This window comes from Penicillium coprophilum (assembly GCF_028826855.1).
Source record: "Penicillium coprophilum strain IBT 35676 chromosome Unknown utg000002l_segment0_segment1, whole genome shotgun sequence".
Taxonomy (NCBI): Eukaryota; Fungi; Ascomycota; class Eurotiomycetes; order Eurotiales; family Aspergillaceae; genus Penicillium; species Penicillium coprophilum.
The window spans coordinates 1,064,679-1,088,378 of NW_026622722.1; the positions used below are offsets into that span (position 1 = coordinate 1,064,679).

At 47.6% G+C, this 23,700-nt stretch overlaps 5 protein-coding genes across 5 annotated transcripts; 3 read left to right on the plus strand and 2 right to left on the minus strand.

Annotated features, from left to right (window-relative positions):
* Window positions 1-575: 575 nt before the first annotated feature.
* N7500_002454 (ankyrin repeat domain-containing protein) lies at window positions 576-6,812 on the minus strand (the record flags this gene model as incomplete). Its single annotated transcript, XM_056673600.1, has 5 exons — window positions 576-1,139; window positions 1,201-1,433; window positions 1,618-1,843; window positions 2,487-6,730; window positions 6,788-6,812. 5 exons carry the CDS (start codon window positions 6,810-6,812, stop codon window positions 576-578), a joined length of 5,292 nt encoding a protein of 1,763 aa, XP_056534125.1.
* Window positions 6,813-10,009: 3,197 nt separating this feature from the next.
* On the minus strand, window positions 10,010-12,413 carry N7500_002455 (threonine--tRNA ligase THS1; the record flags this gene model as incomplete). The annotated part of the gene is made up of 4 exons (XM_056673601.1): window positions 10,010-11,410; window positions 11,462-11,726; window positions 11,787-11,867; window positions 11,926-12,413. The coding sequence occupies 4 exons, from the start codon at window positions 12,411-12,413 to the stop codon at window positions 10,010-10,012; spliced, it is 2,235 nt and encodes a 744-aa protein (XP_056534126.1).
* A 199-nt stretch (window positions 12,414-12,612) lies between these two features.
* Window positions 12,613-13,498, plus strand: N7500_002456 (H/ACA ribonucleoprotein complex subunit GAR1/NAF1; the record flags this gene model as incomplete). Its single annotated transcript, XM_056673602.1, has 5 exons — window positions 12,613-12,703; window positions 12,773-12,820; window positions 12,877-12,977; window positions 13,040-13,185; window positions 13,240-13,498. The coding sequence occupies exons 1-5, from the start codon at window positions 12,637-12,639 to the stop codon at window positions 13,496-13,498; spliced, it is 621 nt and encodes a 206-aa protein (XP_056534127.1). The 5' UTR covers window positions 12,613-12,636.
* A 461-nt stretch (window positions 13,499-13,959) lies between these two features.
* On the plus strand, window positions 13,960-14,975 carry N7500_002457 (CDP-diacylglycerol-serine O-phosphatidyltransferase; the record flags this gene model as incomplete). Its single annotated transcript, XM_056673603.1, has 5 exons — window positions 13,960-14,032; window positions 14,087-14,144; window positions 14,202-14,239; window positions 14,366-14,547; window positions 14,607-14,975. The coding sequence occupies 5 exons, from the start codon at window positions 13,960-13,962 to the stop codon at window positions 14,973-14,975; spliced, it is 720 nt and encodes a 239-aa protein (XP_056534128.1).
* Window positions 14,976-19,435: 4,460 nt separating this feature from the next.
* N7500_002458 (WSC domain-containing protein) lies at window positions 19,436-20,402 on the plus strand (the record flags this gene model as incomplete). The annotated part of the gene is made up of 3 exons (XM_056673604.1): window positions 19,436-19,763; window positions 19,825-20,327; window positions 20,382-20,402. 3 exons carry the CDS (start codon window positions 19,436-19,438, stop codon window positions 20,400-20,402), a joined length of 852 nt encoding a protein of 283 aa, XP_056534129.1.
* Between the last annotated feature and the right edge of the window lie 3,298 nt (window positions 20,403-23,700).

The following is a 23,700-nucleotide window of genomic DNA, read 5'->3' on the forward strand; positions in this document are numbered from 1 at the left end:
TCTGTGATCGATTCCTCAACATCCTTGAGAACCATCTTCCCTGGTGGTCAGCTGGAGGTGACAAACTTGAAGCTCGGGATGTGCTTTGAGTGGGTTCTTGATTCCCTCTCACACCTCTTATCAATTCTGGAGGCTCATCATCAGACGCGAAGCCGCTATTTTTCATTTCCCGGGATGCGTCTTCCCTGCCTGGCAGCCCCTTACTAGTAGCTTGCTTTTTTCTCTCTTCATCAAGCATCTCTTGACGTTTCTTGAGCTGCCTCTTGATTTCAAACCGAAGCATCCAGAAACGCGAGATCTTCTTGGAAGCATCTGCTCTGAGAACGAAGGGCACAGAGACTAAAAAGAAAGCAACTGCAACGCCAACTATCGCCCGGATGATCAGATATACGACATGGAATACTTTTTCCTGAGTCGAAGGACTTACAGATGATTGGAAATATCCACGAGCTCTTAAAAGCCACAGTTTCACCCTCATGAGGAAATTCCTTGACATTCAAGGCGAAAAGACTTGCCAAAAAGGAAGCCGGTAGCTTTTTTTATTATCGCTGGTTAGTAACTGAACGCGCAAGATTTCAAAGACTGACACTTACAAATATGATTGTAACAACTGTAAAGACCATGACACTGTCACTCTGTTGGCGTGTTGTCCGGGCTTCGATGATTGTGGCTTCCCTTTGCTTCAGATCCAATAGTGATTTGATGGCCTCTTGGACACCTTGTGCATCTCCAATCATTGTTTTAATCGTATCCAGCCTTTCTACCAGATGAGGGAACTTGAACCGGGTTGTCTTAGCATCTTGCTCGATGCCTCTCCAAAGGCTATACACGTGTTGTTGGTTTTCAACCAAATTCCGCAGTATGTTGAGCTCGTCCAATATGTCTTTCACGTCCACCAAAAGCTTCGTTTCCGTCAAAATGTCGTCATAGAGGTTTTCTCCATCTTTCTCTGTCAGGAGATCCCACAATATTCGAATGTAAACCCAAGAACCCGCGTGATCAGAAGTGGCAGGCTTATCCGAGTCCAAGATGCTATCGGTGTCATCTTCCGATTCATCCGTAGCACCAAAATGAGCTTCGCACTTTTCTTTTTTGAGCCTATTCTCGAATTCCTTGAACAGTCTTGCTTCTTGGTCGCGCTTTATTTGATTAGTATCATCTTCATGTCAGGGGTCGGGTTTCCTTTAGCGCAGTACATACTACGTGCTGAAAGGATTCTCGGAACACATCCAAGGGAGACTTCTTGCTGTTATAAACAGTTTCAATCTCTTGAGTATCGAACAGCTTTGCGGCTGTGTCCATGATCAATTCCGCAATATCTCTGGCTTCAAGATTCAAGCTACCATTCTGATTAGGAAGTTCCCGGAGGACCCGCTGGAGAAAAGGATACTCGACTCTCTCTGGCTCCTGTGTCGTGCTAGTTATAATGGTATCTAGACAATAGTTAATGACTGATGGAAACAGAAACCAGATCAATCAAAGCCCTTAGATAGTGCTCCAGCAGCATACCGTCATCAAGAACCCACAACCATAGCTGATCTACTAACAGGATCTGCTCTTTGATCGCTGCTTGTTTTTAGTACAAGACAATTGAAGATTTGTTAATCTGTTTCATACCTATTCTCCTCACATCTTCCTGCTTTGTAGTTCCGCGATCCACCTGCAAGTCCTCTTTTTTATCGAGAGTTTTGTTTTTGGCGAGAGCTTTGTTTTTGGCGAGAGCTTTGTCTTTATCGAGATTTTTGAAATATCGACTGAGGACCTGATCGCGATCTCTGGCGTCTGTGTCCTCAAGGGCAGCGTAGTAGTATTGGTCAAGTGTCAGAGATTGATGAATGAAGTTCTGTTTCTCAAGGTTAAAATAAAATTCTCTTTGATTTGATGCCACAATCACACACCTTGAGCCCAAAGCCCGGCCCTTCACTTCCTGAAGTTTGAGGGCCTTCAAGCCTGGTTGGTGACATTCCTTGTTGGCTCTTTGTAGGTTTTCTCCCCCAAGACAAGTATGGCATCTGAGTTGCACGATCAGCGATGGGAAATCAATAGAAGTGAGGTATTGCTACCCACGTAGAGTGCAGTCAGATCGATATGTTCCCTTGATACCTTTCCCTCCTTCTGGAAGCTACTGTCTATTTGAATGTTTGTGTCTTTTGATCGATTATTCGTGATCTAGAAAGTCAGGCTCCACTATAGTCAAAGCCATCGCTTACTCACTTGACAATGCGGACTGATGTAGTGGTTCCCTCCTCCTGCAGCAAGCTCCGATATGCTTTTCCGCACAGAAGCTGTCAACGCGCGATACGAGCCCACGTTTCTTTTCTTCTCTTGGAATAGCCGGACCATCAACTCCTACCAGAAGTCAGTACATCCAAAATGACCTCGAGCGTAGTGAGGCTGATGACCTGAACGTAATGTAACTGTATTCAGATCAGCAAAGCTAAGGAAACCCACTTGATGGCCGTTGATGAGATTTCATTCATTCTTACATTGTTCACAGGAATATGTATCCATCTGATTTTCTTTTTTGCAATTCGGGTCCCGGTCAGCCCCTCTCCTGTGTTCTGAATCTTGTTGTTCTTATTGCGCGGATGCTCAAGGCCTTGAGAAGTGTCTCCGGATCTGTCGGGGTGGAAGATAATGTTCTTCAATGCTTGGTAGGATGGGGCCGCCTTCCTCTCTTTCATAAGGCGTTCAGGCCCAGTATCGTATATGATGGCGTGCAATGACTTCCTCATCTGCTTGTGTATCACCTGGTTCCCTTCAACAAAGAGGTCTAGCACAGTGGCTGTTTGTTGATCGTTGACTAGAATCGAACGATGAAACCGTGGAGACTCTGTGTCACCTTTTCGTAGGCGCACCGGAGGAGGGCTCTCTATGAGCTCCTGGATCTGCCTCTCAACCTCGACTTTTCTTTCAATCTCCCGTTTCTTCGTTTTAATCGTTGCTGTAGACTCTCTAACAATTTCAATCCTCTTTTGAATTTCTTCAACCGCAGCAGCAGTATCTTTTTGACTCTCCGTTTCCACTTCATTTCCCAGAGACTGGTCAATTGAGGACGCTGAATTTTCAGCTATCTTGGGTCTTTCATCGAACAATGACTGCAGATTTCCCATCCGCTCTTCAAGGTCAGACTGTATCGAGTATTGCAACATGATAAATCCATCGTATGACTTTAGTAGGTCTCTATCGGTCTGATCGGAAGTCCATAATCCCATGGTCTTCTCACATTCTCTGATTTGGTGTTCAGTGAAATACTTCCCACTCGACAGCAGCCAATGAACAGCAACAGGATGTTTCTTGTCAACAGCCCAGTGCAGATGATTGTTTGAGTCGTTGAGTTTGAGTGTTTCTTTCAGACTGTGAAGAGATTCCCGGCTTCCTGCTGCTTGGTCGAGAAAGATAGTATCTCTCCATAGCACGGTCTTGATGACAAGCTCTGCATTCTCGTTGCAAGGGAGCTCGAAGTATGCAGAATCATTGACAATTGAGATCACTACCTTCCACAACCGATCCTCAAGAATTTGAAAGCAATTTTCCTTCGGGCTCTCGGCAACTGTCTTTGATGAAGTCTGCATTGCTTTTGCAACAGTGAGGGTAATCAGGTTATCTTCTCCTTCTGTTTCTTGAATAATTGCCTGCAAAACCTTTGTCCGTGGTTCCTGGCCTCCTGTCACCTGGTCGATTATATTTCGGACAATTTCATCCCCGGTTTCTTGTTCTCCGGATTTCGAGTGTATTCCAGCGAGACGTGAAAGGAGATACAAAACCAACTCATCGTGACCCATCCTAGCAGCAACTTGTAATGGCGTTATACCTGTAGCTGCTTCGGCCTGGAGGAAGTCATCCCAGAATTGGTCAGGCTTTTCTTTCCGTGTTCTGGGGCTCTTGACAACCAAATCGTGGATCTCATCCACAATATCGCATTCTCCGACAAGAGCAGCGAGATGCAACCAATTTGCACCTTGCTGAACCCCATTTTCGCCCAATGCAGGAAATGACCCTTCATATATGTCAAGTCTTAGCAAATCTTTGTCACGATTCAATATCGCCCAGCAGATGAGGGATTTAATTCGGCTATCTCTCTTGGTCTGTGCCATCTGTTCCTGGTTGACATTCTCATCCTGAGTGGCCTTCTTCTTTTGGTCGTGCTCTTTTGGTTGAACCCATTGTCGCAGCCAATGAGAAACCAAAATTATCTCCCAATCTGAAAGGTCTTTTGTTGGATTTTGAACAAAGGTTTGAGGAAAGTAGTGATCAGACTCCAAGATTTGAAATATGACATCCTCTTCATCAGAGTGAATCGCACTACACAATGGTGTCTCGTCATAAGAGTCTGTCGCAAAGATTGAAATTTTCACGCGGTCTGGTTGATCACCCAAGAGAACTCTGACAATCGAAGTGTCTCCGTTGTAACAGGCCATATGTAACGCATTCCTTCCCTGGTCATTTGTCGCCGCTTGATTTGCTCCACGTTTCACAAGAGACTTGACAATAAGCTCATGTCGTTCTATAACAGCCCTGTGCAATGGTGTCATTTCCCAGAGGTCTTTGGCCTCAATATCCGCCCCATTATCGCATAGGTAGTCAACAACATCAGTGTGTCCATTTTCACATGCGATGAGAAGAGCAGTTTTTTCTCCTTCGTATCGATACTTTATCAGCCCATTCCAGCCTTTCAAGAGCTTCTTGATGAGTTGCAGACACCCTTTGTTTGCAGATTCACAAAACATGCTGGCTGTATCCATGTCTTTGGTGTCAAAATCCTGCTTTCTGGTTAGCAAATAGTCAAGAATTTCAAGCTGGTTCGCCTCAATGGCGAGGTCCAGTGCTTTTCTTCCAGACTGATCCTTCTCGTCTAGAAGGTCATTTTGATTTTGCAGAAGTTTCTTGAAAAGGTAGACATAACCTTTCTTTGCAGACTCAAAGAAATCCTTTTGCATATTCTCCTCCGGTACTTTGATATCTTTCAGAGAAGAGTCTTTGTTCAAGGAAAGCAGATACTCAAGGACTTCAAGTTTTTCTGCCTGAGCTGCAAGATTGATGGCAGTGTCACCGTGCACGTTCAGGCGCCCTCCCAGTTTTTCTTTGGCGAGTGAGAGCTCCCTGACGATCTCAATGTGTCCATGCTTTGAAGCAAGATGCATGGCAGTGTTTCCTTCGTGATCCAAAGCCTCAGGATTTGCTCCATATTCAAGCAAGGACTGAGCCGCAGTCTGTTGACCGCATCTGACTGCGATCAAGTAGGGAGTCTCTTTCGAAGTATTTGTCGCTTCTAGTAGGTCGGTTTCAGGAGGTTTCTGGTCAAGCAAAATCTCGACGATATTTATCCTCCCAAAGCTCGCAGAAAGGTGAAGTGCAGTATTGCCTTCTTTGTCTCGTGCTTGTAAGTCTGCTCCATGATTGACCAAGAACTGGAGAGCGTCACCATCTCCCAATTTGGCCGCGGTTAGGTATGGGGTCTCGCCAGAAGCGTTTTTCATCTTCAGCATCTTGTTTTCAGCTTCATTCTGAGAACATAGCGCCATTAGCATACTTGAGTCCGGCCCTCTTGTACAGCTCACAGCAAGGTGCAGTGCTGAGTTCTCGTACGCGTCAGTAGCTTCGAGACTTGCGGCATTCTGAAGTAGATATTCCACCACCTTATATTTGTCAAATTGAATTGCCGCCAGAAGAGGTGTCTCTTCGGCTCCATTTTTTGACTCACGAAGTTTGAGTTGCATTTCATTTTCCACAAGCAGCTTGACCGTTTCAAGAGAGCCTTTCCTCGCAGCGAGGTGCAATGCGGTATCTTCAGTTGCATCCCGCGCTGATGCATTTGCTCCCTTATCAAGTAAGAATTTAGCAGAAGAGCCTGCATCAAACTTAGCCGCGGTGAGAAATGGGGTTTCGCCGAGTTTGTTTTGCATCCCCAAGAAGTCAATTCCCTCGGGTCTCTTGGAAAACATTTTCTCAAGGCTGTCACGTTGATCATGCTGGGCAGCGAGATGCATTGCTCCATCTCCATCGGCATTCTGCGCTTCTAGCTTTGCTCCGTTCTTGAGTAAAAGCTCAACCATAGCCACTCCTCCCCACATGGCCGCGATGTGAAGAGGAGTGTTCCCAGAACTGTCTTGTTTGTTCAATGCTGAAGGATTTCGTTCTATGAGCTTCTCGGCGATCTCGGTGTACCCCTGCATGGCAGCCAGGTGAAGCGCTGTATCACCATCAATATCGGTGGCATCGGTATTTGCGTTGTATTCAAGTAGGAGGTTGACGGCATCCAAATTGTTATTGAATGTCCTATCAAGGAGTGGTGTCCACTCATACCGTCCCTTTCTCGACTCTAAAAGCTTAAGTGTTTGTTTTCCCTTGAGTGTCTGTTTTCCCTTTTCAAGAATCATTCTTGCAATGCTCTGGCTTTCTTGCTCAAGCAGAAGAGCAAACTCAAGTGTACTCAGATCCTCATCCTTCGCTTTGGCCAAGATATCGGCATCATAGTCGAGGAGTACTCTCACAATTTCCGAGCGGCCTAAACGTGCGGCAAGGATCAATGGAGTCAGATTTTTGTCAACAATGCTCGGTTCTTCCGAATTGAATGCATAACTGAAGGTTTCCTCGACGAGGCTAGGGTCTTTCTTAAGCAGTGATTTCAGAGTTTCTGCGTCGCTGTCACGAATTGCGTCTTTGACTTTTTCCGTCTCACTCCTTTGATCTTTAGGGGAAGCAGGAGATGGGTTCCCAGCTGGGGGATCTATTGCCAGTGATGTTAGCAAAGCGCCTGATCCGCCTTATACATGTAACTTCTTACCAGGTCCTTCAGTAGGATTGTCCATGGCGTAAAACTACTAGCAGCAAGTTTAAGATTGAGATGGTGATAAAAAGGTAGGGATCGAAGTTGACGATAAAAGACCACGGGCGCTTCGCTTTACTGATATACTACGCCCTCATTAGTCACTGAGAAACAAAAGCAAAGGACGTTCAGCTGAGTGCTGTCTCACTTGTTGATTGGTAAGGCGAGAAGCCACTAGCCCTGCAGCGAAACGCAGATGTCTACACAGGGCAGCCAGCATGTGGACTTGAGATCTGTTGACGTGGACAGAACCCTCTGGTCACTCCATATGCAATGTTTGCTATCGATCCGATTTTCCAACCGCACTCTTGCAAAATGGACTGTATTCTCACGGCTCCATGGAAGATTTCCAATTTTCTATTAGATATTTCAACACTTTTTCAAATCCCCAAGACTCTCGAAATACAAAATGATTTTGAGCGATGAGATCTGCAACAGAGATAAGTTCATGCAGCTGCATCACAGCGTTCATGCGGCTGGTAGCACATTTGCTCCCACGCGACACACGGCCCATCCCGTCCCGTCCAGCTCAATACTTTTTCTCCTTGATGCCTGGCCATATCAATTGTCGTTGAGCACTTCTTCAATAGAAGTCGAGGGCTTCAAAGTAATTGAAGAGCCACACATGAAAAATTACCCCTGTGTGCACTGTCTATACATTTGTGCTCGTCTTATCGAGCATTTTGACAGCGTAGCTGATATGCCCTAGGATTTGATCTTCGGGATCATTACAGGAGTTATTCCCTGGACGTACCCAGCCACTCCACCATGGATCTACAATCCTATATATCTTGTATGTGACTGCTCACACGAGTACAATAGTGCTTGGTACGAACACATCAGCTTTACGGAGCTCCCCGCATTTACTCCGTGCTCCGTACGGAGTACTCACTGACAGCCATACCCCGTACAGGCGCCGAGTGTCTCATTTCAAGACACTAGTGCCGACCTCACAATGTTTGTGAGTATCAGCAGCCGATATGCTCCTAATGTCGGGACTAAATCTCCCAAATACGAAGGGACGTATCTGAAGTACCAATCATCATTACACATGGGTAGCTTGGATTTTACGAGGCCCATTTTATCTTGCGAGTTCCAGGCTACCAGTGCCAGCTTATCATGGCTAAAGCTTGGAGCGTTGAATGCCGGAGCAACTTAAGTATGTTAGAATGTATATAAAGCTCTGAGATGCAAGACTCAGATTTCAAAAAAGGACCAGATAGATGTCCTACCGTGACGCATCATGCACGCTAGATTAGTTCAACCTCGACTACAAACCGTACAGCAGCCAGATCCAAACTTACGCTTTGGAAAACATTGGGATCAGACTATCCTGATCAACAGGAGCTACAGAATAGAATGAATAGAATACTTCACAAGAATAGTCATGTGCCACCCACAATGTACCAAGGGGGGCTGAGTGACAACGTGCATTCATCGCTCGCCTGCAATATCTAAGGACAGAAGACCAGGATCTCAAAATAGATCTGAAAAATCTGAGTCATGAACCCTGCTCGCTATCAGTAATACCATATTGGTCTCTCATTTTCTTCGTATGTTTACACTGAATGTGAAATAACCTCTGGTTACTCCGTACTACTAGTAGAGATGCTATAATCAAGCTACTCATCAAGGCTACTTGATTCAACCTACTATCAGCTTTTCTTCAATGCCAGTCCCGTTTTAGATTCATTTTGTTGATCTAGCCTATCATAGTACGACGATCATGGACTGAAATAGATAAGAAATCATATAAACGACTCAAAAACGTGGTAGTCCAATAACTACGACCTCGGGGTAATTTGATCACTTTTTCACCAGGCCCAGGCTATAGAGGCTTTCCCTAGGCAGCAATCACCGCATCAACATTGTAACGAGGCGTCCAGCCCAACACACTAGTCCCCTTGTCCACAGGCCCCAAAGAAGTTCGACCCAACATGTAAAAAAGCAACGCAACACGCGGATCAAAGAAACCCGGGATCTTCATAACAAACTCACAAGAATACTGCATGTAGAACACTTTTGAGCCCTAGCACCCAACCGCTCCCGCAAAACCAACGAACATTATCCGACGACAACATGTATAGAGGACGTTTCCCTCGCTTTGGGATCCGTCATAGCAAGAGGATGCATATTAGCCACATCTCGAACATCCACGAGCGGCCATTGCAAACTCGGACATCCCGGAACAGCCCCCTCTGAATAGGCAGGAGATCATCTCGATGGATGAGGTGTCCAGCGCTAAAACCGGACCCGCAATCATGCCGGGATCAATTACCCACAGCTCACCACCTTCATTCTTGATGAAACCCCAAGCAGCGCGCTCTGCCAATGGTTTGTTTTTCGCGTACGCGCCGATATCCCAGGTGTCAGCATCTGTCCAATCTTTCTCGGGGGAAACCTTTTTTCAATCCTGACATCCATATCATGCTTGGATAACTGCAATGGATGAAGTTACAACAACCCACTTCACCTTGGTGTCGTGCGCGGCTCGGAGGACACGTAGACTCTGGAGTGCCTTTGTTGGCGGGGGGTTTTTATTTTGTCCTTTCTGGACCCCGAGAAAGGCGTCACTTTTAGTGGTGCTTAGATGAAGTCACATGGATTTGAGCGATGGTGTCTCGTGCGGTGGCGGAGACGAAGATGGGTTGGGACTCGAGTACGAATGGCAGGTATGAAAGATGACTGTTACTGCGCATCAGAAGGGTTGAAGTGAGCTTTGCGACATCCATGTGCTTCGCTTTTAAGTGTAAGCGTGTTAACATCGCCAGGAAAAGTCCGGTACATAGGGAGAGTAGTTATCCTTCCCACTTTCTTTTCGCTGTCGACTTACGAACTTGAGAAGCGGGAAAGGTTATCTTGACTACATAGAACATCTGAAAAGATCACTCGAAAGACTTGACCAAGCTGTACAAGCGTCCAACTGTCCTCATTCGTTGTTTCTTTGTTATGGGAGGTCATCCATTAGGCTCAACTTTGAAAAGACACTCTCCTAAACAGGGACTCGTCGATCTGAGGTATCTTCGCTCTTGAGGATACCACGTTCCACTTTTGAAACCCAACCCCTAATTACTTTACTACATTATATATGTGGAATGTCCACGGGTATGTGGGAGAATTAGTAAGATATCCGCATGTAACTTCATTTCACTTTTCGTAAATCGGGAGCGAATAGATCCCCTACAGAGTGTTCTCCAACCGACGCTCCTTGCGCAATGCCCGGAGCTTGACCCGCGCCTCCTCCAGAGGAACCATGATACCCTTGTTTTGGGTCGAAGGATCATCACGGTTGCGAATGTTGACAGTGCGTGCCTCCTTCTCCTGGGCACCCACAACAAAGATGAAGTTGTACTGGGCCAACTGGCCGGTACGAATCTTCTTCTGCAAGGTGTTGCCACTAAGATCCACATCTGCATTCAACTTGTCACCCTGCAGGATACGCTGCACCTCCTCGGCGTAATCGTTCAGAGCGGGCATCACAGGGACAATGAGGACCTGGCGCGGACTGATCCAGAATGGCCACTTGCCACCAAAGTGCTCGATCAAGATACCCAGGAATCGCTCGAAGCTACCAATGATAGCACGGTGGATGACAACAGGGCGGGCACGGCCGGCGGGCAACCCGTCGGACTTTACCTCGCCCTCCTTCGCGCCCTGCTCGCTGTTTTTATCCTGCTTTTCGTTGGTCTGGTACTCCATCTTGAAGTTCACCGCAGCCTGGTAGTCCAGTTGAATGGTCGCGCATTGGAATTCACGCTGGAGAGCATCCGCAATGGTGATATCGATCTTGGGTCCGTAGAATGCACCGTCGCCCTCATCAATGGTCCAGTCATTGCCCTTAAACTTGGTCAAGGCCTCCTTGAGCTGGTTTTCGGCGTGGTCCCAGGTCTCCAACGCACCCATATACTTCTCGGGGCGGGTGGACAGCTTCAACTTGAAAGTGAAGCCAAAACGTCCATAAATGGACTGCAGGAAATCAAACAGACCCTCAACTTCAGACATAATCTGCGAGTTTTCAGCTATGATGTGACAGTCGTCCTGTTGGAATTTCCGAACACGGGTTAAACCGCTCAGAGCACCTGAGGCCTCGTTTCGGTGCAGAACACCGAAGTCTGCGAGACGCATAGGAAGTTCGCGGTAACTACGTTCACGGTGGCCGAACAAGATGAAGTGTCCAGGGCAGTTCATGGGCTTAAGAGCCCACTCGCGCTTCTCGACATCCAACTTGAACATATCATCCTTGTAGTGGGCCCAATGCCCGGAAGTCTTCCATAATCCAACATCGAACATGTTGGGAGTCTGGACCTCCTGGTAGCCTCGCTTGCGGTATTCAGTACGTAGAAGGGACTGAATCTGGTTGAAGATCTTGGTGCCGTTGGGCAGAAGGAATGGGCAACCGGGGGACACCTCATCGAAGAAGAAGAGCTCTTGCTCCTTGCCAATTCTCAGGTGGTTCCGCTTTTCGGCTTCTTCCAAGAACTTCAAGTGGTCAGCCATCAGCTTCTTGTCTGGGAAGGCAACACCACGAATGCGCTGCAGAGAGTCGTTGGACTGGTCGCCAAGGAAATAGGCCGATGAGTTCTGGAACTGAAAGTTAGTACAGGCCTCCCTCGGTCAAACAGCCATGCTTACCTGCATAATCTTGAAGGCCTTGATTTTGCCGGTGTTCTGGATGTGAGGGCCTCGGCAGAGATCGACAAGGGTGCCACAACGGTAGACGGTGCTACTCTCGCCGGTGACAAGCTTGTCAATATAGTGCAGCTTGTATTTGCTGTATCCGAACATCTTCTTGAGATTCTCCTTGGATACCTCCAATCGGTCGAAGCTTTGCTTCTCCTTGAAGATACGCGACGCCTTAGTCTCAAGTCCCTTCCAGTCAGACTCCTTGACAACCCGTCTAGGATTTCACAATTTAGCATTGACACAATTGTAAATGATGGGTGGCAATGTGACATACCCGTCGGGCATAGCCATATCGTAGAAGAAACCTTGAGGAGTGGGAGGTCCGTGTGACAGCTGTGCATGGTAAGTACACTCACTTGGGGTGCCGTTCATTAGCAAGACCATACAATGAAGCGTTCATCAAGGGTACTTACCATGCCTCACCGAGGGTGTGGGCACTAGAGTGCCAGAATACCTCGCGGGCCTCGGGGTTGCTGAAAGGCACAAGAAGCACACTGCAGTCCTTCTCCAGAGGCCGGTTCAAATCCCACAACTCTCCGTCAACCTTAGCGATAACAATATTGGCACTGATGTCCTTGGGCACATCGCGCAGGAAAGCTCCAGGAGTAGTCTCGAAGGCCTTGGCGGGGACCGAGGAAGGAGGGTTGCCGTCGCCAATGTCAAGGGTAACACTGATTTCTGGGTGGGGACGATTTTTGATCTCTTCGAGATATTGTTGCCAGAGTTCCTCAAAGAGCTCGTTTCGCTCAATCATGACATCCGGGAGGGTATCGGGGCTCGGGGCCTGATTAGATTTCGCATTCGCATCTTTTGGAGGGGCAGCGGCGGCTTCAGAGGCGGTTTTGACCTGCGCGTCAGCGGCAGGCCGCACAGGGAGATCCTTGGGGGTTTCAGATGCCATTTTTCAAACCCCTTGGAGCAATGGTACAAGGGAATTGGACTGCGAGCAAGAACTCTGATCGTGGTATGCTCCGCGTGGAGGGGAAAATGACTCTTATGAGGGCGGTGAAACAAACATCACGTGATGGTACTGCCCTTAGCCGACACTTTACCGCTTCAAGTTTCCACCGAGCGAAAACTTCTCCAGCTTTGTACAAGCCGTCAATAACCCTTATCACCACAAAATGTCTTTCCGTGGTCGTGGTAACGCTTCTGGTGCCAACCGGGGAGGCTTCGGTGGTGGCCGTGGTGGTGAGAATTTTCCAATGTGAATGCGATGTGAGAAGTTGAAAGGAGCTAACGAAATTTTTTTGTTTGCAGGTCGCGGAGGCTTCCAGCAGTCATTCGGCCCCCCAGCCCAGGTCCTGGGTAATTATTTTCCTCAAGTCGACAATGATTGATTCATATCGCTGATATTCTGATAGAGTTGGGTTCCGTGATGCACTCTTGTGAGGGCGAGATGGTCTGCGAGTCGGTCAACCCCAAGATTCCTTACTTCAACGCTCCTATCTACCTGGAGAACAAGGTATGTCACCACTCCACCAACATACCATCATCTACAGTCCATGACCTAATTGGTTTTTATAGACTCAAATCGGCAAGGTCGACGAAATTCTCGGTCCCATTAACCAGGTCTACTTCACCGTCAAGCCCCAGGATGGTATTGTCGCCACTTCTTTCAAGCCTGGTGACAAGGTCTACATTGGCGGAGATAAGTTGCTTCCTCTTGAGAAGTAAGATTTGCTGTTCTACTCATCCTTCTACGCCCTGACTAACTCACCTCTTAGGTTCCTCCCCAAGCCCAAGCCTCCCCCAGGAGCTGCTAAGCCTAAGCGCGCCGGTGGTGCTGCCCGTGGTCGTGGTGGATTCGGCGCTCCCCGTGGTCGCGGTGGATTTGGTGCCCGTGGTGGTGCTCCCCGTGGCCGTGGTGGCTTCGGTGGTGGTCGTGGTGGTGGTTTCTCCCGCGGCGGCGGCGGCGGCTTCTCTCGTGGAGGTGGTCGCGGTGCCCCCCGGGGTGGTGGTGGCTTCCGCGGTCGCGGATATTGATCGGTCCAATGTACTGTCTCTTTATGGCGTTTTGGGGGATCTGGGAGCTTTTTCAGGAATATCTTTCCGTCTTCTTGTGCATCCTGCGCAATTGCAACTTCACTGGCTGCAGGCTGTAGAATATCACCAGTCAAAAATGTTTCTGTTATTTTCATTGCACTTTCCGGAACTTAAAATCGCATATTAATTGTAGCAACTCATTTTAAGAATTGGGACAAATCGTCGACTCGTCGAACTTTTGGTTGTGATGTGGCTAGTGGATGTGGCGCAGCTGCACCGCCCCTACCTGCAGTTTGAAATGACGTTGACCGCCCAGCGAATCTGTGCGTCTTGTCAACACTCCAAAGCAGGATTGACAGCATTCTTATTCTTCTTACCCCTCAATTTCACCCTTTAGAGATATTATTGAGACAGAGTAGCCTTTTCCATACATTTCTTTCGAATCTGCTATTCATTTGAGCATGTCTCGTCGGACATCGACCATGGCATCAAGCGATGCCTCCAGCAGCGGTGTCCCACCTTCAGGCGATGGAGGTGCGTTTGAGTTCCCTCTGATCCTCCATGGGCAACATAGCTTACATTTTCTAGGTCAGGAGAAGCAGAAAATGCTACTTTCCCAGGATCATGGGCATTTCAGCATGGTGAAGTAGGTTTTGCGCTTTCCGCGCTCCTTTGCCCTCGGCTCAGTCTTAACACTCAATAGGGCCATGCATCTCGCTGATTTGATTACTGAAATGAATGGTAAGAGATCTCATACCTGGAAGGTGTTGTTTCAATTGACTTGCTAACTCTTCGTCCTAGGTTTCTGTGGAGGCAAGCTTATATTTCCCAACCGTTTCTCCAACCCACGACTAACATGTTGAGCAGTCATGTCGGTCTTTTCGTCCATGCGCTACTGTCTTGGAGACCCAACTGAATACGGTGCTATCTGGGCAGCCCTCGCATTCATGCCTTTCGGTCTGTTTTTCGACTTCATGGATGGCAAAGTCGCAAGATGGCGCAAGAAGTCGTCTCTCATGGGACAAGAACTTGACTCGCTAGCGGACTTGGTAAATGATCCCGGGAAGTAACCACAACCAGATTTTCGTTAACACTGTTGTTCCACTAGATCTCCTTCGGTCTCGCTCCCGCCGCTGCCGCATTCGCTCTTGGTATTCGCACTTCGCTTGATCACGTCTTCCTCACCTTCTTCGTTCTCTGCGGTCTAACCCGCCTCGCTCGATTCAACGTGACTGTAGCCGTTTTGCCTAAGGACCAGACTGGCAAATCCAAGTACTTCGAAGGCACACCCATTCCAACCACCCTGTCAATTGCCTCCCTCATGGCCTACTGGGTCTCTCAAAGCTGGACGCACGAGAACATCCCTCTTGGTCTTTTCGCAGAAGGTACCATCTTCGAATTCCACCCTGTGGTCCTGTTGTTCGTTCTGCATGGATGCATGATGATCAGCAAAACGATACATATCCCTAAGCCATGAGCTCAACCCAAATTTGGCCGCGCATTTACTGTTGGAAAAAGAATGCCCGAGTCTGTTGTCTCTCTCAACTTGGACAACTGAAAATCAATCGGGAGGGTCATTGTCTGTAGGCAAGGCATAGCATGATCTCGATGCACTTAAATAAGGATGCTTAATTGAATTTCAATTGCATAGATTGCCTATAGTCATTGTGGCTGAGTTTGATTGCGTGATTGTGACCAGCACGGTCAGTATTGAACCTGTATATAGCTTTCATCAACAGCGCTACTCGTTGTCATCAATCTCAAGTACATATACAAGCCGAGCCGTGGATCCCTTGATCAACTTTAACAACGAATAAACGTACATGGAATTCTAACGGACATACTCGCAGTCTTCATACTACCGTGAAGGCCAAATAGCCCCTGGAATCTCTCAGGCACTTGTCTGCTTGGGTTTCCTCCGAGCCAAACAACCCGCTATATTTGTTTAAGACTGTCGCCGCAATGAACCTGACCATATTGAGACACACAGAGTGCTTTGAATGCCACTATGATGGCATAGGACAAATTTTTGACGACAACAACCCAAACGATACTGCAGGCCGCCCGGATCACAGATGCTACACAAGTGGTCGATTTACTCGCTTCGACGATCAGCGTGTCATCAGCCCTGGTTACTCATTGTGCGACTGTGGTCGGAGCCTCATTGCAATCACCGGACTGTTCACTGTCTCTGGTTATGTCTGCAATTGTAACTTTCGAGGTTTTGAGAGGGAATCCAAGATCGTGGTGATTCAAGTCACTGTCCACCGACCAAAAATCAGGTAAATATAACATTGTTATTCTGGCCAGGAAAACTTCACTACGTAAAATTACGCACCGTTCTCTTTCGGGGAGTATATCTCCTGCAATGGGGGCTGTGTGAAGGGTTGTTGCAGTCTTCTATCCCGATATGTTCAAACTAGGTATATATGTACTGCCGTGTATTATCCTCATTCTTGGGTGGGAAGGTGAACCACGGATATACTGTCAATCGATAATGTAGACAGAGACGCAATATTGACCTATACAGATCGTCATAATGACCTCTTGTCTATCCCAGACAACCTCCAGGGTTGTCGATGGGGACTTCGATACGACAATGAACAAGGGTTGAATACAGGAAACAAAAAAGGCAAGTTCATACCGAAGTCCCTCTAACCAGCTCACGAGATCGCTGAGCCACTTGTAGCAGACCAAGCTTATCGCAACTACAGCGATGACCATCAACAGACACCATCCACCAACGTGCCCCGAATGCTACGAAGTTGCTATAAGACTGAAAGTCAAGGAAGACAACCCAAATGGCAATGCGGGTCGCCCATATTACAAATGCTATCCGTGTGATCGGTTCATCTGCTTTGCTGACCAACGTGGGATCAGTCCTGCCAACCCGCTCTGCAAATGCGGCGAGTACACTCGTAGGCAGATATCGGGGGCCTCGAAAGATGTGCAGCATGGGATTCATTATGTTTGTGCTCGTGGGAGGTGTCGCTTCTACGAGGAAGAAGTGGATGACGGTGGTGCCCAGCGACGGGTGCCGCATAGGTCGGTGGGGATGTGTGCAAGTTATTCTTATATTTGAGACCTGAGGCTTGGGTTTGATGGTGTTATTGGATTTGTTTCTACGATCTGGTTTGTATTGAGCTCTAATAATATGCTTCTTCTTTCCCTGTGTGAGGCTTATGGTGAGCTGAGTAGACACGGCCTAGTGTATAGCGCTCAGCCTCGGGTCAAAAACATACAGATCTATATTCCTAAGCAGAATTATAAATCTCTTCCCGAGGTAATCAAGCCGGCCGTTCCGCATGTCTAAAATGATATGGTAGATTGAAGGTCACAGGTAATATCAGAATTTTTAGGATTTAAAATTAGATGTTAAGTTCCTTGGCCAGACCGCAAATACATCGTGGGTCAAGCACGCAGGTTCTAGACCCGGACGCGAGTTTCAGTTTGATATCGAAATTCGAATTTTCGCCCACAGTTTGGACGAATCGAACTGGCGTTCTCACCGAGATTTCCAAATAACTACGAAAGATTCAGGCGAATGAGGTCAATTCTCTGTTAATTGTGATTGCTACAAATCCCGGGAAAGGGATACATTTCTACATGATTCCTTTGGCAGGTGGAGAATCCAACTGGTCTAGTGGACGCCACTGGTCCCGGAATATCTCTGTGTGGTCCGGCCGGTCTCTCCGTCTGGACAAGTCTAGACATGTTGAGGAATTACTGTGTATGAAGTACGGAGTACGTAGTAACGACCGGTAATGCCTGTGCATGTGTTTTTGGAGGCTCTGGGCTAAACTCGGATGTCGGGTCTAAGCAGATCGACAATGTCTCACTGTTGGACGATCGCTCTGCATTGAGCGTTTACTGTTTGCTCTGTGGGCTCTGTGGGCTCTGTACTCCGTAGCCGGGTCTTTAGAAGGGTATTGAGTCGATATTAAATTGGCTGTAATTATCACACGTGTGCCGGCGAGATGCTTACTTGCATAGGCAATTGTGGTGACTGTTAAACCGATTTTGATTCCCACATAGATCAGACGGCTTCTATTGAATGTCCAGCAGTTGCGATAATAATAGAATTGCTGGCTCAGAATGGGTTGCAAGGGACTCAATCTGCAAGGCACAGCCCATGCATGCTGTATACACATTCGCTGCGGAGTACTCCGTCCTTGGTGCGCACTTGGTCACATATTGACCATTAACTTTATCTGTTCAGTAAAGGGTCTGTGGATGTCTCGAACTCAGCTCTCGCATGACGGTAACGTGGGATTGAACTTCCGAGATCTCTTGAGCTGTTATATAAATACTAGGCAATGCTAATCATACCACGTCATATAATGCAGTCAAGTCAAGAGCAATTACTCAAGGCTCACCAGTCTCGAAAAGAAAGGTCCAAGTTACTAGCAAAGCACAGAATACCTAGGAGATGCCATTAATAGACATGCACATCATAGAGTAGATCATAAGCCACAGTGTCCTATACAGTAAAGATTCGGGCTGAGCATTTTGTCATCAAAATACCATACATACGGAGTAAACAGATCAGAATTTGGTACGCTCGGGAGTGGCCGCTCGTTACCCATGGAAAGAATTTTACAATATAGAAGGGGGTGGGAGATACCTAAAATACCTACCTTGTATAGACATTGAGTACCACCCGAAGCACAAGGCTAAATGTTAATCCTTCATGTTTCATGTTTCATGTACGGAGTACATACGGATGACTCCGTAATCAGAATGTTCTTAGCGCTTATACGGTGTATGGAAATTGGCTCCGCCTGGGAAATTACAGAGCAGCCCGCTTCATGAAATGGTAATTTCTTTTTAGAAAAAAAACTCGGCTGTAATCTGTCGACTGGAGATCTGAATTTCCACTCAAGCCCGAGACAGCCAAGGATGCACTTGTCAGCCACAAGGACCGTGGCATACTCCGTATATCGATGGGTCATTTACTCAGAAAACACGATCAAGGGAACAATTGGGACAAAGTGGTAGCCGAGGGCGAACTATGCGTTGTACAATTTTGGAGGGGTAAAACGGTCATCAAGGGTCTCTTGTGGCAAGGACGATCTTTCATGAGTGTAAAGTAACTCGATTTGTACATGACAATTTGCATGGATTCACACAATGAGAGTCTCAGAATCACCGCTTAGCGCCCCAAGCAGACTAGCGGGATGCCCAAGGGTTCCATCTAGCTGCCGTGTTTGACCAAAATAGGAAATCGATCAGCCACAGTCCCTTGGTACGACTGGGCGGTACCTGATTACCTAAGTATGTTTCGGCGTATCATTGGACGGTTTGTTTGTATACCTGATACTGTACCATACAAAGAGCAAACAAACCCGTGAAAGACCTGCGCTGAAAGTACCTGGTACTTGACTGCACCAGGGCCCTCCCCCCATATTTCAAGTACCTCCTACCTTCTCTGGGGAACACAGACCCCTTGACAGTCCCTTTCCCAAGGGATCCATTATCCGTCACTTCTCTTTCCTCCTGATCTTCCCATCTCCCCTTTGTACACACATTCGTTACCGCCCAATTTTCTTCGCTCGTTTACTCCCTTTTCATTTGGGGGTTATCAACTTATTAACTGAACTTTGTTTCACGGTCGCTCTCTCTGTCTCGACTAATAGGGGGGGGAACCTCTACTCAACCACGTACTCCAGGTACCCGTCAACACAACGCGAAATCACCTTTCACTTCCCACCCCAGCAACACGTCGACTTTCTCATTAGATACGCCCTGGGTATCTGATTTCGAACGCGGTCGGCTTGAGAACAAACGGCGTCTACCCGACATACATTCAAACAGAAGTTCTTGAGGGTTACGCAGGCCGTTCCCAATCCTTCGTCAACCACCCCTGCGACTGTGTCCAGCGGTGTTTAGTTTCTGCGCTGATTTCGATATTCGGACCCCTTACTCTCCAAATACATCATGCTTTTCAACACTCAAGGCGCCCTCGCGGTGTCCAGTGTGCTAATGGCAGCCACAGCAGTTGCGAAAGACTTCCAGGTACTCCCTCGTGGCCAACCAAAGGGGACACTTGAGGGTTGTTACTCTAGCATTCCTGGATACGGAAAAGCAACGAGCTGGACATTCCAGAGTTCCGGATGGTGCCTAGACCACTGTGCCAAGGACTATGCAGCATTTGCTTTGACAGGAGGCTCTGACTGTGTGTGCGGTAACACGCTACCACCAGACAGTGCCAAGGTTTCAAGCGATAAGTGCAACAAGCCATGCACTGGCTGGCCCGATGATATGTGTATGTCTATCGCCACCCATCAGTCTCGAAGAATTGTCTGACTAACAATAATCTTGAACAGGTGGTGGTTCCAAATACTACTCGATCTATACCACAAATCTGGAAGACGATGTCCCCACATACTCGGATGATACCAAGTCCACCACAACTACGAGCACTAGCGACAGCAAGACAACGACGCAAACCGACGAGACTGCCACCTCCGTCTCCACTACATCCAGTACTGTAAGGACAGAGACCGCGACAGCTGAGCCCAGCGCAAGCACTGTCCCTGAAGAAAATCTCGACGAAAAGTCCTCCCAAAGCAAGAATACTGCCGCAATTGCCGCCGGAGTCGTTGTCGGAGTGGTTGGATTTGCTGCTCTCTGCGGTGCGGGCTTTTTCTGGTGGCGATCCAAGAAGAACAAGACCGGTGCTGCGGGTGGGCCCACTGGTGGTTATGGCCGTCACTCTGGTCCGCCATCGATGTCAGATTCTCGTTTCGACGGGGACTACATGGCTCAGCGCCGCCAAAGCAACGGCAGCATCGATGATGACCATGACTTCTCGCGCCGGATCTTGCAGGTAAGCATGCGCCATCCCTAGTAAAAGTTGTTCCCAAGCTGACTTATGATACAGGTGACGAACCCTGATCGCTAAACCAATACCCATTTTTCGAATCATTCACACTCCCTCCCTTTCTTCTCTCCACTCGGTATTAGCGAAACCCACATCCGTTCTGCCTCGATCGAAATCCGTTACGAGAGCTTCCTATCCTGTTGTCATTATTTTTCACTCGGGTTTTTCAGCGGAGTTATGATATCCAAACGGCATCTGGCTCGACTCAAGTCGGTGCCCCCAGCTGGTGACCTGCCATCTCTCCAGCCCTGCCTCATGAGTTGCTTCTCGCCAACCTGCTCCACGACTGCTTCTCGAATGGTGTTACCATACTTCTCGATCAGCACTTCTTGGGGATCTACATTGGGAAATCAACCGCACCACCGGCCTTCTCTGCCAAAGACCCGATCATTGTATCTTGTTCAATCATAGTGAAGCCATGGTAGATATAAAGACGTTGTGTTTGAAAAGGCGTTTCTTTCTATTTCGGCTCTATCAATACTCGACATTTTCCTTTTTATGAACAAGCCACTCCTTTTTATGTGATTCTCTTTTACTTTTTCTCGTGCTGGTCTCTTCTCCAGTTCCCAGTCGGGTCTTTGACTATCGGTCTCATAATAAGCTTCTTGCGTTCTGCAATTCGCTCCGATTTGGTCTGATTCGGGGATGGGGGACAGGAAATAGGCGAGATCAGTCAGCTGTACTTAATGTGAGAATGGATATGCACATCAGTCTGTGGTTATTATTCTGTAGGCTAGACTAATGGTGGTTTGGTTGGTCAAGGCTGGGTCTGCTTTCGCACTCTAGACGGGCGGTTTATATATATATATATCTTGGATGGTATCTCTAACGTCACGATGTTATGTGGTGTCTATCCAAACAACAAGCTTCCATGAATCACAATTTCTGCCTTGAATGGTTCATTTTCTATAGATATACTCTTCCTAGTTGGTAGGTAAATATATCAAGGTAGGTCAACTATATGCTGACGTGACTGTTGGCGAACTTCGGAGATATTTTGCACTCAATCAGCCACGCGTCACATCACTCTTACACCCAAGGCTTCATATGGATAATAACCTCCAATTTGGAAGAGATATGATATCGTACCCTTTTATTCGGCTAGAGCACAAGGATTGAGGAGAAAAGATGATGTTGAATGTCTATCTCTACATCCGCTCTATATATCCCCATACCACCACCGGGCATGATGAGCACGGGCAAGCGTTGTTAGGAACACACGGAAGGGAAACCTCACATCAGATGAGGTGGGAAATACCTATATTGCTGCTTTAGATAACACGACTTCATATGTACTGCATTCGTTTCAATGTACTCCGTAGATTGTCATACGATACACCCCCGGGTTTTTACCAGTCTGATTGTACCAAAGTGCTTCTTCGGTGCGAGACCACGAACCAGCCCCAAAAGTCTTGGATCTATAGCTGTCCTAGATGCTATACACACCGACCTCAAGCGGTATATATATCGGAGAACCCACTACCCTGCGACGGGACTACACCCACTCACATGTGCTAACGATGCCACGCAAGTACACACTATATCCAGAAGCACGCCTCGGACTAGAAGCTCAAGCTAAGAATGAGGATATTTCTTAAGAGGCCAGAACGACACTCCCACCCCTACAGCAGAGTGATAAGCTAACTCAAACACCCAAATTCCCTCGTAAGCAGATCACATAGTTCAGCACACTCTCGTAATATTAGTCCTCGTACTGTTAGTCCGAGATGGGAGTTTAACGGCTTCGACATAGCCCGATGACAATATGGCTTCCAGATCATGGTGCAGCACAAAAGGTAAATGCTCTTAACCATATAGATCAGAACATGGGCCCATCTTACGTCGAATTGAGCAGCAGAATTGAGTCCTCTCGCCATACAAGACACAGGTATTACCGAGATCACCAATGTCGGAAACTGCTCCGGTGATACCAGGGACAAGTGGATTGGCCGCTTTCGGGTTCGGGCAGCTTTGTGAGAAGGTGTGCATGCTGCTGATGAGTGGGATTTAGGGTTAGGGTGGAGCATGTTGTTGAGAATAAGAGTATGAGCGCAAGCTTGTGCAGGGTTTGTTGCTCATCAAGTGAAGCTGGATACTCGGGGGATGATGGATACATCAAGGGAGATACAGGATGCTGGAGTCCACTCTGTTGCTGGGTGACTCATTTTGGATCACGACCGTAAGGAGTTAATCTAGGGTAACACGACACGGTGATCCACAGCGTCTGTGGTAGAGAAGACTTCTCCAGGGGCAGGAATCTCCAAGAAGAGTGTGAGCTGAGGGGAGGGATTGGTGTAGTGTTGTTCTGCTCTTTTTACAGAGTTGGGACCTGCAATATTTGACACAAGCCATTCAATTTCTCCGAGCACTAGGGCTGAACAAAGTATCGGGCTGGTCAGAAATTATGTCCATACGATGGTTGGGAGGCGCAGTTGAGAGGTGAGCGAGGCATCCCATCGGAAGTGTCTCCCTGCTTTGAAATCGAGGACGCCAACATCCACATCGCTCTCGGCCTAGGGATTAATTAGTTCGGTTTGATTCGGTCTCCGTCTTTCAAATCTGGATAAGAGGAAGTCATCCAACTCCCCTTCGCTGATGCCTAGCATCTCATCCCCTCACTTTTCATGACATCAGGAAAGAGATACACACAGACCTCGAAAAAAGCCACATGGATCATGATTGCCAGCGGGCTAGCCCCAACAGTAGCCAGATAATTTAGTCCTAACCACACAGTATGTTATATTCGATATACGCTCCAAGATCGACAGCCCAAGTAGATCAATGTAAGACCCAACAGCGGCTAGGCGGACTTAACCCGGACATTAACCGGGGTTGACAGCCACATGGCCCCAAGTAAAGCAAATCTAGCGACGATCTAGACCTGCAAGAGGGAGAAAAGAGATTGAAGGACTAGCCTAGTAGTCTGTTCCAGCCGAGAAAAGACTAGGTGTGTTGATGGACTAAATCCTTGCGCGAACAAACGAAGGAGTGCATCTTACTAAAACCGGAGACTATCCCTCTCTTGGACACATATTAGCGTGGGTAGAGAGCATGGGGAGCGGTGAAAGGGGATGTTTAGGTTCTCCTTGACTCGCATCAAAGCCAACAATTGCTAGTCCCTGTCAAAAGATCCCCCTCCATGGTCCCATGTCGTCCGTAACTCATGTCAAATATCCAGTCGATACACTCGGCGTACATTGCCGGCATACCCGGGAATGATATGGAACAGGCGCCGATCGATATAGCGATATGAATATACTCAAATAGGACTAGAGCGTAACGATAACGCACTAACCATTCCTATTTTCAGGTTCCCCCC